This window comes from Toxotes jaculatrix, chromosome 21 (assembly GCF_017976425.1).
Source record: "Toxotes jaculatrix isolate fToxJac2 chromosome 21, fToxJac2.pri, whole genome shotgun sequence".
Classification (NCBI taxonomy): domain Eukaryota; kingdom Metazoa; phylum Chordata; class Actinopteri; family Toxotidae; genus Toxotes; species Toxotes jaculatrix.
The window spans coordinates 4590340-4606466 of NC_054414.1; the positions used below are offsets into that span (position 1 = coordinate 4590340).

The 16127-nt window shown below is 44.4% G+C and overlaps 1 protein-coding gene across 7 annotated transcripts in view; it reads right to left on the reverse strand.

The window, feature by feature from the left end:
• Window positions 1–16127, reverse strand: part of spag9b (sperm associated antigen 9b) — a 31701-nt gene that overhangs the window by 6053 nt on the left and 9521 nt on the right. Inside the window, exons 3-29 of one of the 7 annotated variants that reach the window (XM_041066609.1) lie at window positions 16023–16093; window positions 14919–15016; window positions 11121–11268; window positions 9278–9310; window positions 8265–8724; window positions 8030–8123; window positions 7654–7778; window positions 7022–7079; window positions 6519–6671; window positions 6342–6396; window positions 6066–6196; window positions 5832–5888; window positions 4509–4688; window positions 4223–4352; window positions 3990–4079; window positions 3663–3824; window positions 3317–3488; window positions 2952–3161; window positions 2716–2872; window positions 2135–2263; window positions 1965–2045; window positions 1795–1862; window positions 1518–1666; window positions 1128–1299; window positions 886–999; window positions 467–646; window positions 1–132 (exon numbers count right to left, since the gene is read on the reverse strand). In XM_041066609.1, coding sequence (XP_040922543.1) covers window positions 1–132; window positions 467–646; window positions 886–999; window positions 1128–1299; window positions 1518–1666; window positions 1795–1862; window positions 1965–2045; window positions 2135–2263; window positions 2716–2872; window positions 2952–3161; window positions 3317–3488; window positions 3663–3824; window positions 3990–4079; window positions 4223–4352; window positions 4509–4688; window positions 5832–5888; window positions 6066–6196; window positions 6342–6396; window positions 6519–6671; window positions 7022–7079; window positions 7654–7778; window positions 8030–8123; window positions 8265–8724; window positions 9278–9310; window positions 11121–11268; window positions 14919–15016; window positions 16023–16093 — 3609 coding nt within the window. Of the gene's footprint in view, window positions 133–466; window positions 647–885; window positions 1000–1127; window positions 1300–1517; window positions 1667–1794; window positions 1863–1964; window positions 2046–2134; window positions 2264–2715; window positions 2873–2951; window positions 3162–3316; window positions 3489–3662; window positions 3825–3989; window positions 4080–4222; window positions 4353–4508; window positions 4691–5830; window positions 5889–6065; window positions 6197–6341; window positions 6397–6518; window positions 6672–7021; window positions 7080–7653; window positions 7779–8029; window positions 8124–8264; window positions 8725–9277; window positions 9311–11120; window positions 11269–14918; window positions 15017–16022; window positions 16094–16127 lie in introns of all 7 variants that reach the window. The other 6 variants (XM_041066611.1, XM_041066613.1, XM_041066610.1 and 3 more) reach the window with 6 other exon arrangements.

Consider the following 16127-nt stretch of genomic DNA (forward strand, 5'->3'; position numbering starts at 1 on the left):
CCATTCTAAAGTCTATGTAACCCTCTCCTCCGCTCATCACCAACATCGACTTGGTTCCTTCCTGAGATGAGGCATCTGTCGCCTTGTCACCTGCTGCCTCTCCTCCACAGGACGCAGATGGAACTGCATGACCTGAGAGCACAGACACACAAACTGTAAATAACACCAGACAAGACCAGATTGTGTTTTTCTGCTGATTACATACAAGCCTTCTAACCAGTACACTGAATTTAAATGGGATCTCAGCTGTCTGGCTCACTAGTTTTTAAATCTGCATTCAGTATTTTATGAGGAGCACAGATTACATTTCATTAGTATATAGAAGACCATAAAAACATATTCACTGGCAGGAGAGGATAGATCTGGTGTGCTGAAAGGTTTCATGTCACACCCAGAGAGTTTGAAAGCAGAGTAAGTAAATAACACTGGAAACACACGTATAAACAAACAACATGCTTTGTTTTACCTGGGACTGCAGTGAAGAACTTGACAGCGTCCCGGTGACCATGGAAACAGAGCTGAGCGTGAGCCATCGAGCAGTAAGGGACGAACGTCCCAGCCGTCACTTTGTCACCGCTGTCGTCACCATAGACGCGGACTACACTTCCTGGTTGGCTACCTGCTGCCTTGGTTACCTTGTTGGCTGCTAATGGAACAGTGAGTGTGAGAGAGACGTGATCCACTTCAAAGACCATGAAAAATGCCCAAAGCTATAAATAAACTAAAAACACAACCAAAACAACAAATGTTCAGCTTTAACTGAGCAATAGTTTCCTGTGAGTCCCTTTAATATGAGCGAAAAAAAAAAAATAAAATCACATTTAGCATACAACAAACTATTAAAGGTATAAATTGTAAGGTGCAATGCTAGTTCTTGGGACTTACTCTCTGTTAGAGGGATGGAGATGATGACTCCGTTTCCGGTGCCGATCCACAGGCGATTACATGACACCATGAGAGCTGTGATCCGCACAAACGAGAAGCCTAGTTTCCCCGTGCCTGAGGAAAAGAAAAAAAAACACATTCAAAACCAAATCTGAACAAGTCTGGAAAACCCTGACAAGTTATTTGTGTTTCACTGAGGACAGATACGCTGCAGGAGCTGTGTTAACGGACAGTGAGCTGACCCAGCATCTTGCTGACATAGGGCTCGATGTCGACGTCCTGGAGGTGCTGGTAGGTGTGAGCGTGGAACAGCCTGAGAGTGGAGTCCAGCCTGATGGACACCCAGATGCCGTCACCGTACCAGGCCAGCTGACGTACCTGACTGTCCTTGCGAGGGTGGGCGTCAAAGGACTTCTGCAGAGGACGGAGAGCATGCGGACAGAGACAGGAGGAGTTTAAGAAAAGGAAAGGAAGGACTCCTGACATCATGTACTTTCATGGCAAAAATGATCATCCCACATGAAAGTTAAACAGTCTGACAGAATTACACTGAATGTTCTTGTGTCTCCTCAGCCTCAGTCTATAACACACATTAAACGCACCTCTAAAATAAGGGATAAATCTTACTATACCTCTATCTTCATGGCTTTGGGCTGCACCACGTAGATCTTGTTCTTGTAGCCACACCACACCTTGTCATGTACTACAGTCATACAGCGGATGGAGTGGTGTTGTCTCCCCAAGTCTAACAGGTGGTAGTTTGTCAGGTCCCACTGTCCGTCTGACAGAAACAAAGCATATCAACATACATGGTCTCTCATATATATGTATGTGTGTGTGTGTGTATATATATATATATATATATATATATATATAAAAGAGCAAGAAGAGAAGCTCAAGCCCACTCACCCACTCCTCTGTGGAATATGGCTAAAGTACCATCAGAGAGACCGACCAGCACACGTCCTTTCACATGTCTGTGGGACAGAAACACAGGTTTCCAGCAACCAGCCGTCGCACATCCACAAAGGAGGGACATAAGAGGCTGACCGTGAAAGCGCTTATTTCAGTGTACTCACACGATGCCGAGCACCGAGTCCTTCAGCTTTATAGAATGGAGACACTTCTTCCACTGAGCCACGGAGGAGTGTACGTACACACTACAACCACAAAGATTTCAGCAGATGTCTTACATTTTGGCAGGTTGCAGAAACGTATCGAGCCAAAAAAAAAAAAATGGCAAACTCACTATCCGTTCTGTGTCCCCAGCCACATGGTGGGCAGAACACTGCTCATCTTCTGAGCCTCCTCCCTCATGAGGTCCTGCTCCTCGGCAGTGGGGTCTGAGCTTACACCATCTTTCAACAGATCGCTCTCCCTGCTCACAGACAACATCAGATACTGTTTTTAGTTGTGTGTGTTTACTCAGTACTGCTTCACATGCACAGTCAATTCAATCTTTCAAACTTTCAAGAGTTTTAGATCACTTCATTTAGTGTTGTCCATTTTTATCTATAATACCTAAAGATGTACTCTCTACCACTGACACACAGGATATGTTTTCATTGTTTTTCACTGGGTCTGATGTAATGTTGCAGCCATCCAGCTGTACAGAAACAGTTTGGCTTGAAGCTTTAATGCACTGCAATAATATTTTACCATCAAACAAATATTTACTTGAGCTTCATGAACAAACAGTAAATGATTTTACAATGACCTGGTGGTGTTACTCGGAGGATATTTATGGCTGTACTGATAAAACAGACAGTTTTATTGTCACAGAGTGAACTGTAATGACATTGTGCTGGATAGCGGGCCTCCTCGTGTTACCTCTGGGAGTAGTTGGCGGGAGTCTCTGCTGTCTGCTGAGCTCCCAGTGGATCGGTGAAGACGTGTTCGGTGTAGACTCCCCTCAGGGTTTCTGTGTGGTCCGCAAGCCCTGCGCTGGCCTCGGTCGCCTCGGTGGCTTCTTCTGCTGGTCTGGATTCTACAGAGGAGACAATCTCTCAGCAAACTGGGTCAACTCGCATTTCTGTTAGAGTCACAGTTCGATGCCAACATCTCACCAGTTTGACCGTCTTTTCCTGCACTGTCTGCTGTCTGAGGGACGGCCGCTGCTCCTTCAGCTGCACAGCCCACAACAGTGATGCCTCCAAGCACGCTGTCGCCACCTGCTGGGCTGCTGTTGTTTGCTGATGAGCCGCTGTCTCCCGCTGGTCCTGCCTCAGAGTTTGGAGGAACTTCCTCACCAGCTGGGTAGTCAGTCTCTCTTGCACCTAAATAAAAACATAAATATGAGCAAACAAACAAACACAGACAGCAGACTGTCCCGATGCAGCTCCTCTGTGGGCAACTGAATGCAAGACAACTTATTTGCACATGAATGGCAGTAATAAAATCCTCTCTTCCTCTGTGTGGGCCATCCACTGACCTGGTACACTGGCGATGCAGAAGACGTGGGAGTTACAAACAAAGAAGCTCTCCAGGATGTTTCCCGGCTGGTTGGCATCAATGACAACAGCTTTCGTGGTGGACTGGGTGCTGGTACAGATCCACACCAGCGATGACAGCTCGTCCTGCTGCCGCAGCTCCTTCTGCTGCTCCTGCGACAAGAGAACAACATGGAGGAGTTTTGTTACCTTGAAAGAATTGAGTGAGTGTGAATGTGTGTTTTTTTTTGAAAACAACTACTGACTGAAACTTGATATTGGATTTATTTCCACTACAAAATGTGGCACTGTAACATGTAGCACCTGTGTGTGTGTGTGTGTGTGTACCTTGAGTTCTTGATCCAGTTTATCCAGACTGCTCTGAGACCCGATCCTCTTTTTCGGGCTCTCTGGTCCAGGCACATCACTGTAGAACACACTGGCTCCTACGATCGAACCTCCGTCTCTGGTTTTACCCCCGGAGAGATTCACACCGGCAGCACACCACAGCTGCAGAGTGGACACACAGTTACAGCAGGCAAAGGCCGTGAGATATAACCATGCTTCCCCCTCACACTACCTACTACTACTAAGCATAACTATGCTGATTTAAAGTTGAGCTCCAACAGTAACAGGACAGTTTGTACTCATTAAAAACAGAGGTGGAGGAATGACCTTCATAGAAGCATCTTTCTCATCCAGTGGTCTGAGGAAGACAGGAACAGGTAGATTCTTCATCTTACTCTCTGCCTGACCTCCATTGGCCTGAGGAGTCAAAACACAGCACCACTGTATTACATCGTACTTCTGTTACATGACTACAATTCTACAATAAGTACAACAGCAGATTGAGTATACAGACAGTGCTGTAGGTGCTATTGCCAAAGTCATGGTGTTCATCTCCTTACTTTGTACTTCTTGGGCAGGCTCCAGCCGTAAGCCTGCACTCTGCCGTCCTCCTTCTGGACATGGGCTTTGACCTGCTGGTACTGTGCTCTCTTCTGTTCTCGCCTGGACATCATGTTATCAGCTTCCACTCTGTGGGACGGAAACAGCTCACTGACAAAGAGGTCTATTCTAGGAAAGCTAAGTTTGTTTTTCAAATGCATGTAATCGCAATCAACAGTGCTTCAGCACACACTGGTGACACTATGAACACATATTTTCTACCTAAATTTCCTCTGTGTGACTTACTCCTCATCAAGGAAATCGAAGGCTTTGCTCTTGTCACTGGGCAGCTGCTGCAGGGTGCTGCTCCTCTTCTTGACGGACGGCTGAATCTGAGAGGTGGGCGCGTTGTACTTGACGTTCACCGGGGCCTCCACCGCCGGCTTCTTGGCTGCTCCGCCCGACGAGCTGAACAAACGGCTGAAACTGGAGGTGTAAGGGCGGGGAAGTGGGAAGAAAAGAGGGGGAAAAAAAAAAAAAAAGCACACAGAAGACAAACGTATAGAGGGGTGGACACAAGCAGTAGCTCCAGCAGCAAAGGTAGGGTTCAACATTTAAGGGTAAAAAGGTTCCTTTCCCATGCTAACACTCCATGCCAGCTTTCATACAGGTAGCAGTCAAATTCATACGCATTTTCCCATCATCCCGTCAGGACCTCATTGACCTGTCTCCCAAAACAGCAAAGCCTCAGAGCTGCTGTCCACTCAGAATGCTGGAGGGCAGGGTGTGCAGGGTTAATGTTGTGCACCGACTAGGATGTTAGTCAACAACACAGAACAAAAACGGGCCATCTGACAGTTTTACCAGTAGCAACAGATGTTTAGCATAATTATCTTTTAAATACTTTTGCAGCAGATACAGTAGGTCTGCAACTTATATTTAAGAAATAAGATCAAATGAAACCTAAATTTAAGAACATTTTGCTGCATTTTAACCTCCCCATTTTCCCGCCTGCTTTCCCACCCCTATAACAACCCTCCCAACACACCTCCTGCACACAGACATCACAACACCAGGCAGAATATAGAGGGACACACAGAAACAGGGCAGGAGAGACGGTGGATTTATCAGACTTTGTTTCTACAATATGCACAACAGTCCAAAAATCTGTCCAAAGTTATCGTCCCTCCATCCAAACCAAACCCATTCCTGGGAAAACTCAACAAAGGAGAGCCTGGATCAGACCACAGAATATCAGTCTCACAGATTTTGCTCCTCTGTGAGCAAAAAAAAAGTGCTTTGTCCCAACTTCAGTTTCCTCAACATCTCCTCATGCATAGATTTTAATAAAGAATGAAAGACTAGTGTGATAGCAAAGCAGCTCTGATCTGAGATCAGAGCCGCTGTCTCCTGTCTGGCTCTCCTCTGTGATGAGTTTGTTGTCAAAGTGAGAACATCAGAAGCATTCAGGATAAGACACTGTTACTGTGTCAAAGATTTACCTACATCCTGGAGAAAACAACCATACAACATGGAATACAAAAAGAAAACACGAAACACATAAATCACACAGTATTCACACTGAGGTTGATGTTTACAAGCTCAAAGGAAAAGAAAGGAGGAGCTTACAACTGCCAGAGGCTGGATTTCTTCTTCTCTGGAAGAGATGGATTCTCCTTTGAAGCCCTGAGAGAGAAAATTCACTTTGAATCAAATGATGGGGCTTTATACGCAGCTCCTCAGTTTCTACTTGAAACCTCATACACCCCCATGTCCCGTTTTCTTAGCATACCTTGTATTTCCACTTTGTGTATATGTCATGTTTATAATGTCCTCTACTTTCCTCTGTTCCTCATGTCTTACCGGATCATCTCTGTCCATCTGACTGCCTCCTGCAGCTCCATCAGCCTCTCCTTGTACTGGTTCCTCTCCATCAGGACCCGGGCCATCTCCACCCGGGTGAAGCGCTTCCTCTGCGCTGTAGGCACATCGCTCTGTGGGCACAGCACGAGCACGACACCAGTGAATCACACAAGACTTAACTTGTTATGGAATTTATTGGCCTGGGATTGGTTGTGTGTGTGTTATTATTTTACCTTAATTCAAATGGGAGTATAACAAGAAATATCACAGACTCACATCATCCTCGTTACTCTTGACTTTCTGTTTGGTTTCCTCCAGCTCTGCTCGAATCCTGCGTGAGAGTAAATAAAGTCCAACTGTTCAACATCCTATGAAGTAAATCCTTAAATCAAACATTTATGGTAGCGGATAAACAGGTTTGTATATGGTGTTCAAAAGTCCAAAACAACTCACTTCTTGAGTTCTTCTTCTAATTCTTTGTTCCTCTCCTCCAGTTTGGTCTTGGCCTGAGAGACGGCATCCAGCTCTCCTCGCAGAACCTCCTTCTCACAGGACAGTTCATCCAAGCGAGATATCAGGTCATTTTTCACCACATTCAAAGCGTTTCTGACAACAAAAACACAAGCAGGTAAAACACACATCCTAACACCATATCTACATCAAACACAAGGTGGCAGCACTGTCCTGTACGTCAGGGTAACACTCTTGAGTCTCATGACTAGATGCACACACAAAGTGCATCAACAAAAACCATAACAACAAGCTTATAAATGGGAAAGATAAATAAGACCCACTAGTGCAGCAATATCTGCAATGGTGACATATATCTTTACAATGTTAAAGTCCTTTTTCATGAAGTGTTTATGTCATTATCTTTGGCTCTTTACACATACGCACTGAGCAAAGATGGTTGGAAAAAAAGTGGAAAGACTTCGCTACTGATAATGAGTACTAACTTGGTCTCCAGCAGCTGGGTGTTCTCATGGATAAGATGTTCCACTTCCCGACCCATACCTGAAAATGATCACCAATAATCTAAATACAAAACAATCGTCTTATCATGTGCTTCAGTGTGGAAAAACATTTACAGATAAATCACATCTGTAGAGAAGTGTTTCATTTTCCTATCCTACACACTTACATACTGTTCTTGCCGTCTTACCTAGAAAGTTGTAATCTGAGAGTCATGCAAAGGATGGTGCAAATCAGAAAGAGGTTTAGGAGACTTAGTAAAACATTGTTCAAGGATCAAGGAACTTTTTTTTTCAATGTTCCTATGAGTTGAATGGTTTCATTTGAACACCTACTAGCCTACAGTGACACTGCCCTTCACAACACAGTAGCACCACTCTAATCTATTCTGCAAGAGAAGTCACAGAGAGGACTGAGACAAACAGAGAGAACAAAGAGCTGGTGAAGGGATCAGGAGAGAATTTACTGATACACACCAGAAAACTCATCTGTAAGGATGGCAAAGCCCGACAGCCAGAGAAAACACAATTCAGAGAACACGACAGGGGAAGAAAACCGTTTGTAAAAGAAGACACTGTGACCAAACCATAAGTTATGAGAGAGTGAAGCTTCTTACCCAGCAGGTCAGCTCCTTCGTCCACGTCTCCTATCAGGTCATTTCCTGCAGAGGAGAGCTCCTCAAACAGAGAGTCAGTGTTCCGGTCGAATGCGAGATTCTCTACGCCGCCTTTAGTTGGTGTGCTGGATGAACAGGTGAGGCAGGAGGATGGAGAGGAGAGGAGAAAATGATTACTATCATGAAGAAGGTAACAGAAAGAGGCTGACTGTCAAACCTGCTGCCTCATAGTCCACGTGCACGACATTTAACCCAGTTGCTGCTGCAGCTGAATCTACACAACAGCAGCTAAATGGAGCGCAGCCTCAGACTGTCAAATGCAGCTGTGTGTTTCAGACATTGTTTTGGTCTTTTAATGGGATCAACAATTCTGTACCTGGTTCCTCTGCAGCTACCGAGGTCCATGTCCAGTTCAGGAGTGGACTCTATGATAGCCTGCACCTCAGACTTCTCCAGGTCGTCTGCTCCATCTAGCACAACCAACAGAGAAAGAAATATTGGCTTCAAATTAGCACACAAAAGTAAAAGGCTGGTTCAAAACTATTTCATTCCAAAGGAGGGGTGAGATGTTCGACAAAGTGATGAAAGAGGTGTGTAACTGCAGTACTGACCTTCACCTTTGAGAGGTGTAGAAACAGACTGCTGACTCTCACGTCCACCCTGACCCTGCTGTCCTTCCTGCATCGCTGCAATGTTCTTATTGCTCTCTGGCTTTCCACTGTTCCAGTCCAGGTTCTTGTTGAGACCATCTGAAGCTTCCTGTTCCTGCAGAGAAGTGTCCACAGACTCCATGGCCACATCTGAAGCCGTGGTAGACTGAGGTGTAGCAGAGGCAGACCCACTGCCCAGACTGGACACAGGACTCATACCGGTGGACGCACCACCTTGAGGAGACAGCGGTGAGTATGTCGATGTGGGCGTGTTTGACTTAGGGGTACCGCCCTTAGAGGACATGGGGGTGTTGGGTTTGGATCCTCCGCCTTGTAAAGATGCTGGAGCTTTGGACACACTTCCCTGGTTGGTTGGAGTACTGGATTTGGAGCCTCCGCGGTTTGTTCCGGCCAATTCATCCTTACGATGGAGGAAGATGAAGGGAGGGAGAGTCAGGGGCAAATCAAAGGACAAAACTATGATTTTCATGAAGTCACATTTATTTGTGTAACATCATAACTTCCCTCATTTCAAGCCATAAAGGCGGGTAATGTGCAGCTTGATGCATACTGTGCACACACTAAACACAATAACACAGTAAAGCAAAAGTGTAATCAAGCCAACAAAATATCAAACAGCCATCACAACATCCACAAACTAAATTTTAAAAAAGAAACATATATTACATTAACAAAAAAATTTAGGACAGATTAACAGATGTCCGCACCAACTGTGTCGAACAGCGTGCACCTACCCCATGTAGTTCAACCCTGCACCACAACACGCACACAACACACATGCAGTTTCACAGAGATACAAGATATTGCCAGTGTGTTAGCATCACTTACTATAATCACACATACAAGAAACAATCAACACACAAGCATCACGACTTCTATAAACTACAGAGCACACAACTGGGTTAGTTTGGTGGACACCAGGGTTATAGTTTCTTCATGAGAGACAATTCTACCTGGTCCTGATCAGCCTCTTCACTGGGCAAAAACTGAGGGACATTAAAGACCTTGTTTATTAATCTTTCTTAAATTTCATTCACTGAAACAAAGCAAGAGCACGTACTGTTCTATACTTAGGTAAGCAGAAGAAAATAATGTCAAACTACTAAGAGGAAGTGGAACAGTTACAATTCAGGATAACTAAGTGGGGTAAATTTGCAGCATTTTAACAGAACAGGGATTTGCTGTTGCTCATTACAGCTGTTCTGAATATGTCACAGAAAACAAAACAAAGCCTGAACTCCATAAATGAGATAAGTAGTGAGAATTATTTTTGGATCCCCTGGTAAAGAAGGTGACCTGGTTGGTGAAGCTTCTCTGTGTAAATGAATAAAAACGAACTGGCCTTTGCAGGACCAATCAAGCACTACGGTTTCAACAGCTCTCATCAGCCCTGAGGGCCATACAGATTCTCCCACCCCGTGTTGTTTTGATATGTTAATACCGCTGACTGTCCTATAAATAGCACGGAGGATGATGGAAAAGAATCAGTCAGGACGACAACAAAGCGTCCATACAGATCCTGTGTCACCTTGAAAAACAGATGAGGAGGGGAGGCTGCAACACTTTAGTAACACAGAGGAGACTCTGAAGCATTCAAAGACACTGAATCAATGCTTTCTCCATACTGTTGTTTCTCAGATGTATTCTCTGTTCCCTCTCTGGGCCCAGCTATTCTCCCTTCTCTGCACTGATGGGAGTATTTCCTTTCACTTCTCTCGTCTGCATGCTGGCGTCACCCCATTGTTGCTATAGTAGCACCGAGCAGCCAATTGGGGTAAAGCTTCCCTCCTGTGTTACTCTTCTGATTTTGTCTCTTCTCTAACCCTCCGGAAAACATCCGCACACACACACACACAAACACACGCTCGTCCGCATGGTGAGAGGGAGGGGATCATTAACTGTAAATCTGTGGAAAATGTCAAGTCAGAGGACACAACACAAAGGCACGGCTGTGTGTCTGTACCGAGGGTGTCTGGTAAAACTGTGGGTCTGTGTAGTAGCGGAGTGAGAAGGATGCTCTGCAACACTTTGATTTTTCTCCAGGACTCAGTGTGAGGTCCTCAAAAAGAGTTTAAGAACTACTGCTGTGTGAATGTGTTAGTAAAAGTGCTGTATGCACAGAAAATGTGCTGAATGAATGTGTGTGTGAATGGGTGAATAGTGTAAAGAGCTTTAAGTAGTGGATAAGACTAGAAAAGTGCTATACAAATGCAGTCCATTTACCATTTATCAGCCATTACTCACACTATTGGTGGGTAAAAACAGAGGTCACCAAAGGTCATACTGCCTCCCCACTTTTAAAATATTCACCTGACCCCATACATGTGTAATGGTGACTAATAAATACTTATTAGAGCAGTCATTAATATTCATGACGGAGCCTTTGCGTGCAGCATGGTTTCCAACAGCAACAATGTGAAGAGACTCTGTCCTTTCCACCCTCCCTCGAGGTTAAAGCCAGGCCCCCGAATGGTACCACTTCCCTGCTTCCTGGGCTCCAAGCCACCCCGTTACACACAAACACACACAGACACACACTCAAGCCGCTAAAAATTCTGGACACGCTGAACAATCCTTTCTCTCTGAATAGAAATGTACTCTTTCTTTGGTGTTGCTGGCACTGAGGTTTCCATTTTGTTTCAACTACCTCTTTTAAGTGGACTGGGGATGATGTCACCCGTCTGATCCGTGGGAAGTCCTACGAGCCAACTTCAGACAGTAACTTTACACTTTATAACTGGGGATTAAAAGGAAAGCCGCTCTTTTAATGCACCTAAAGACCTGCGTGTATCATACCTTGAGGCTGGTGTTGGACCGTGGATGGCTAAGGTTGTTGAATCTCCATGGTTCAGACGGGGTGTCCACAGGTTCCCTCTGGAGGTCAGCGGTCATACCATCAGTCCCAGGAAGTTGGAATATGCCCATGGAGATGGGACGCTCCTTCCTGGAAACAGAAACAAAGAGAGAGAAGAGTGACGCTAAAAGAGCAATTTTGAAGAAAAGGAACACACAAGTGTTTGGGAGACTGACTCACTGGTCAAGTTACTGTTACGTAATGGGAAGACAGGGAACAAAATTACCCATGTGTACGCAGTAGGTTAAATGCCACTGTACACAGGAAGTGAGGGTGGTAGGCAACAGTGTCTGTATCCTCATCGTTTAACCAATAAGTTGATCAACATGCTAGTATCCAAACAAGACCAACGTTTGCTACACTGCAGGTATTTGCTCATAAGCTAAACTACTGGATAAATTTGAATTTTGACCTGATTACAGCGCTAAGACAAGTCAACAAAGTTATTAAAATTCATCCTGAGGGTACATGAATGTCTGTATCAAATCCAAAACTACAAATGTTAACCTCATGGTGGTGGTACATGAAAAGTTGGGAGATGAAATTTATAAAGAAACATCAGATACAAACTTGTTGACTTGTTTATGGCTCTTGAGGAAAAGTCAGTAGGATTCATCATCTGGGCACCATGCTAGAGCCTCGCTTTGGGCAGTAAAGGAAACTTTAAGCAAGGGAGGCAGTCCACACATTAGTGGTGTAATAACATGTGATTTATAGTGTGTAACAAGGAGTGCAGGATATGGAAACCATTTCACACTGTATAAAGCATGTTGGACATTTTCTCATTAGTCTGAAAGCTTTGGATGTCCCTCTCCATGTTGTGAAGCGGTTCCTACAGAGAAACAGGCTCTTGGTAGAACAGGATACTGTGTGGGGTGGTAGAGTTGTGTTTGACACCTGCTTCACTAAATCTGAAGTCACTTGCATAACAGATTCTGCATTTAATTTGCTAAAATTTGCTTTTGCTAAATTAAATGGGCATGTTGTTAATTTCTTTTCAGCCCACATATTAATTTGCCATTTTCCAGTGCAGTGGAGACAGATCAGCTTAATACAATCAGTCAGACAAAACAAAACAAACTGTGTGACAAGACTTAGTCAAGACTTCACAGAGAGGTGTTGTAGCAAAGCAGCTTGGTGAGAAGAGAAATGAGGCAACCTATAAACTCCATTACCTCTCAAGTATTACCTCAGGCAATAACAAATCCATTTCTATCTGCCTCTGTGATGGAGATGGATCACATGGAGGTGATCACATTCAAACCTCCATTTAACAGCCAGTCTAATCACTGAAAGACCTGCAATACCCACTGACACAAGAGGAACACACTGTAAGTAAAACAAACACAAACACCCTCCACTGCACCAGAGCAGGTACACACCAGCAGCTCCTCTCACTCCACTGACTAGGAATGAAAAAAAAAAAAAAAAAAACATGGTACAGTGTGAGCAGAACAATGGCTGCCACAGTGAAAACAGCAGCCGGCAGGCAGCGATGAAAAGCAGCAGCCCCCCAAAAAAACAATGGACACACCACCATATTGAGAGAAAGAGGTCACATGCAGGCCACTGATGGTGACCAGCGCTGCCTTTTGTTTTTTGAACTGAGGGGCGAGGAACAGTTAAACGCTCAGTATTAGTTTACCAGCACCGGTTAGCCTTGAAAATAAATCAACGAAATCATAAAATTAAATATTTAAAAACAGCAATAAACTTTGGTGGAATGAAAATATCAAAAACTCCTGTGGTCTAGATATGACTCAGCCAATAATACCTCTCTTTCTTGACCTACTTTTAGTGTGCGATCTCATACTGTCTGACTACATCACACCCACATGGCAGCAGCACTGCGACTGCATGGCTACAAACTGGCAATGGCTGCAAAGACAAGAGATCACAGCGGGGAAGATAAATCAAGGCACACTGATTTCACACACCTACGCACTAAAATAAGACACACACATACACGTTGTACCTGTTGGGTCTGGGTAAGGAGGGTAAGGAAGGCAGGGCAGGTAAGCCGCCGGTAGAGACAGAGTAGTGAACCAGCAGCAGCACTGACAGAGAGACCAGTACAGCAGAGTTGATGACCACTGCTCCCCCTACAAAGCCAAAAACAAACAGCAGCATACACCCGGGGCTCATGGCCCCCCCAGATCATGGCCCAGTGCCTTGCTGGAGACCAGGAGGTTGAGAGGCACAGACGATGAAAGCAGACTGGGTGGGGGTCAATGAGCACTAAATTCACTCTGCTGTTTCTGGCTGGACCACGACCACCACATCTACAGCTGAGGTCAGAGACGCTGTATCCTTCTAGCTGGGAGTCGGTATTTTATTCTGTAGCTCAGTTGTGAAGCAGAAAGAGAGTGAGTGTGGGCCAAATGCAGAACGACCCGCCAGCAGCAGTTACCAACAGTAGTAATCCTGGTGGCTTCGGCAGCAGCAGTTATTGATTAAAGCGGAGCAGCAGCAGCACCAAGAAGGGCAGAGCAGGGGATCATCCACAGAGAGCAGGGAGAGGATGGTAGTAATAGCAGCTCCGCTACTCCACTGTCCTCCTCTGGCAGGTGCTTCTGTTTTCCTTCCTCCTTCACTCTTCCTATCCTCTGCCGAGATGCGACACGGCTGCTGCTGTGCAGTCTAGAACACTCTGACGCTCTCTCTCTCTCTCTCTCTCACTGTGATAGCACCCACCACCCCTCCCTCGCTGTCTCTCCCCATCTCCCTCTCTCTTTTGGATGCTGAGGCAGCTCGTTCCATATGCCTCTTCTCAGGCTACAGCCTATTGGCTACGAAACGGGGAGACTGATCAGTCAAAAGTGTGCGTGTGTGTGAGAGAGAGGGAGGGAGAGGGAGGGAGAGAGAGAGAGAGAGAGAGAGAGAAAGAGAGAGTGAGAGAGGGGAGAGGGAGAGTGTCTGCGTTAACTGGAGGGATAGTGAGGGGTTAAGGAAACACAGGGGGGCTGCCTGAATGCACAGGCACAGTCCAAAGCGGATTAAAATGCTTCACAGTACAGTGTCGCACGATTAAACACTATCTACACCTCATGGACTTTTGGCCACAAGAGTCTGTGCTCGTGCTACATGCTAACATCAGCATGCTAACATGCTCACAGTAAGACCTGACGGGGATGTCAAAAACAACTTTTAATAGAGTGACTCCTGATAAGACACAAAGAGTGGACCCAGTATTTTTTTTGGTGTAATCCACATATTTTGGCATTTATAGGCAGTATGCAAATATTTAATCAATGTTTTAAAACACACTATAATGTTTTAGGAAGGCAAGTGTTTATTATAACACATATTTGCTCACAACTACATGATAGTGTGCAATAAACCATTTAATAAATGTTTATTTACTGCTTACATATGCTAAATAAACTAAATTACAGTAAAGCGTTGACCACACATCCAATGTAAAACAAAGGCTAAAGACCTAATGACAAAGGAGAGTCTGCTGACCTCCTGGCTCTCTGCAGCATGGTGCTCAGTCACATTCTGCTCTGCAAATGAGCAACGAACCACAAATCTCATCATCCCATCAAAGCAGATTACTCTGACAACAGCCAAACTGCTGCCCTGATCTACACAACATCCACAGAATCCTTTATCTGTCCCAGAGTTTCCCAGTTTCAGTTCTTCCCGTTTCAAATTATAGCGTATGTTGTATATGTTCTCCACTTATTAGTTATAAATAAGTACAAATTTTGAAGTGAGTAGAAGCCCGGTCCTCTCACCGTGCTCTGGCTGATGAGCCAGTATCTGAGGGATCTGCTGGCGTCACTGCATGTTGGTGTTTACTCCGCTCCAGATGCTCCATGCAACTGTGGATCATCTGGAAAGTATAGAACACACAGTTAGAGTCAGCAGTAATACATTACAATCACTTTGAAGTCTGTATTATAAAGAGCACGTAGACATTTGCATACAAGTTTTATATATTAAGATCTATTTTAGTGTGTCTACAGTGCGTTTGATTATAAATGGTCATGAAAACTCCAGTCGTCTTAAACGCTGTGGTTCCTACGGTTACTTACATATTAAGTATGTTGTGTCCAGGCACAACTGTGCCAGTCAGATTCACAATAAAAGATGCAGACGTATTAACAGTGTGTAAGTGACAGCTTTTATTTCACTCTCAGCTTCTCTATTCAACATTATTCAGATGAAGAGGTTTGTTTGGACACTGACGCATCTGTAAGTGATGCATAATGGATAAGAAGCCGAGGCGGACTAAAAGCTCAGCAGAAACACAATTCATGTTTAGATACTTCATATTTTAACTATCCTCACCAGGCCCGCTAGTCCAGTCTATTTCAGATTCTTTTATCTCTTAAAGGTCAGATCTGTACCTCTAACTCTGTCTTTCCTCAAGCTTTTATTGTTATGCTGTTTTGTTTTCTTTTATCCAAGACTGAAAAATAACCCTTGTCTTGTAAGTCTGTTTTATGTATTCATTTTGTATTATCCTTTGTGAATTCAGCACAGGACAAAATTTGATTCGTCATCAACAGTGTTGCCTAAACTCCCTTTGTAACTATTGTGAATTTTACACAAATTGAGCTGGGTGGCAATTAATGATTCATTGTCGTAATTTTTATACTTCCACTGTCTCCTACTGACATGTATTTGAAAGGCTCATTAGGAGCACAGTAAACTGATTGTGTATGTTTTATTTTTTAATCACAATTCATGTGTAGATACTTGTAGAGATATTTAAAGGTAAACAGAGAAGTCTGCTAACACTATATGCTAAAATATTGTAATTATTGGTTACTGTTTACACGAACATGTAAGCACACCCACTGATAAACATGTACTTATTTAACCAAACAGCTTACCTCAGTGTGTCTCTGATGAAGGGCATTGTACTCCTTTTTGAGCTCTGCCTCTCTCTCCTCCAATCTGCTAACTGCATAAGAAAGACGACAAAATCTCAAAGTTTA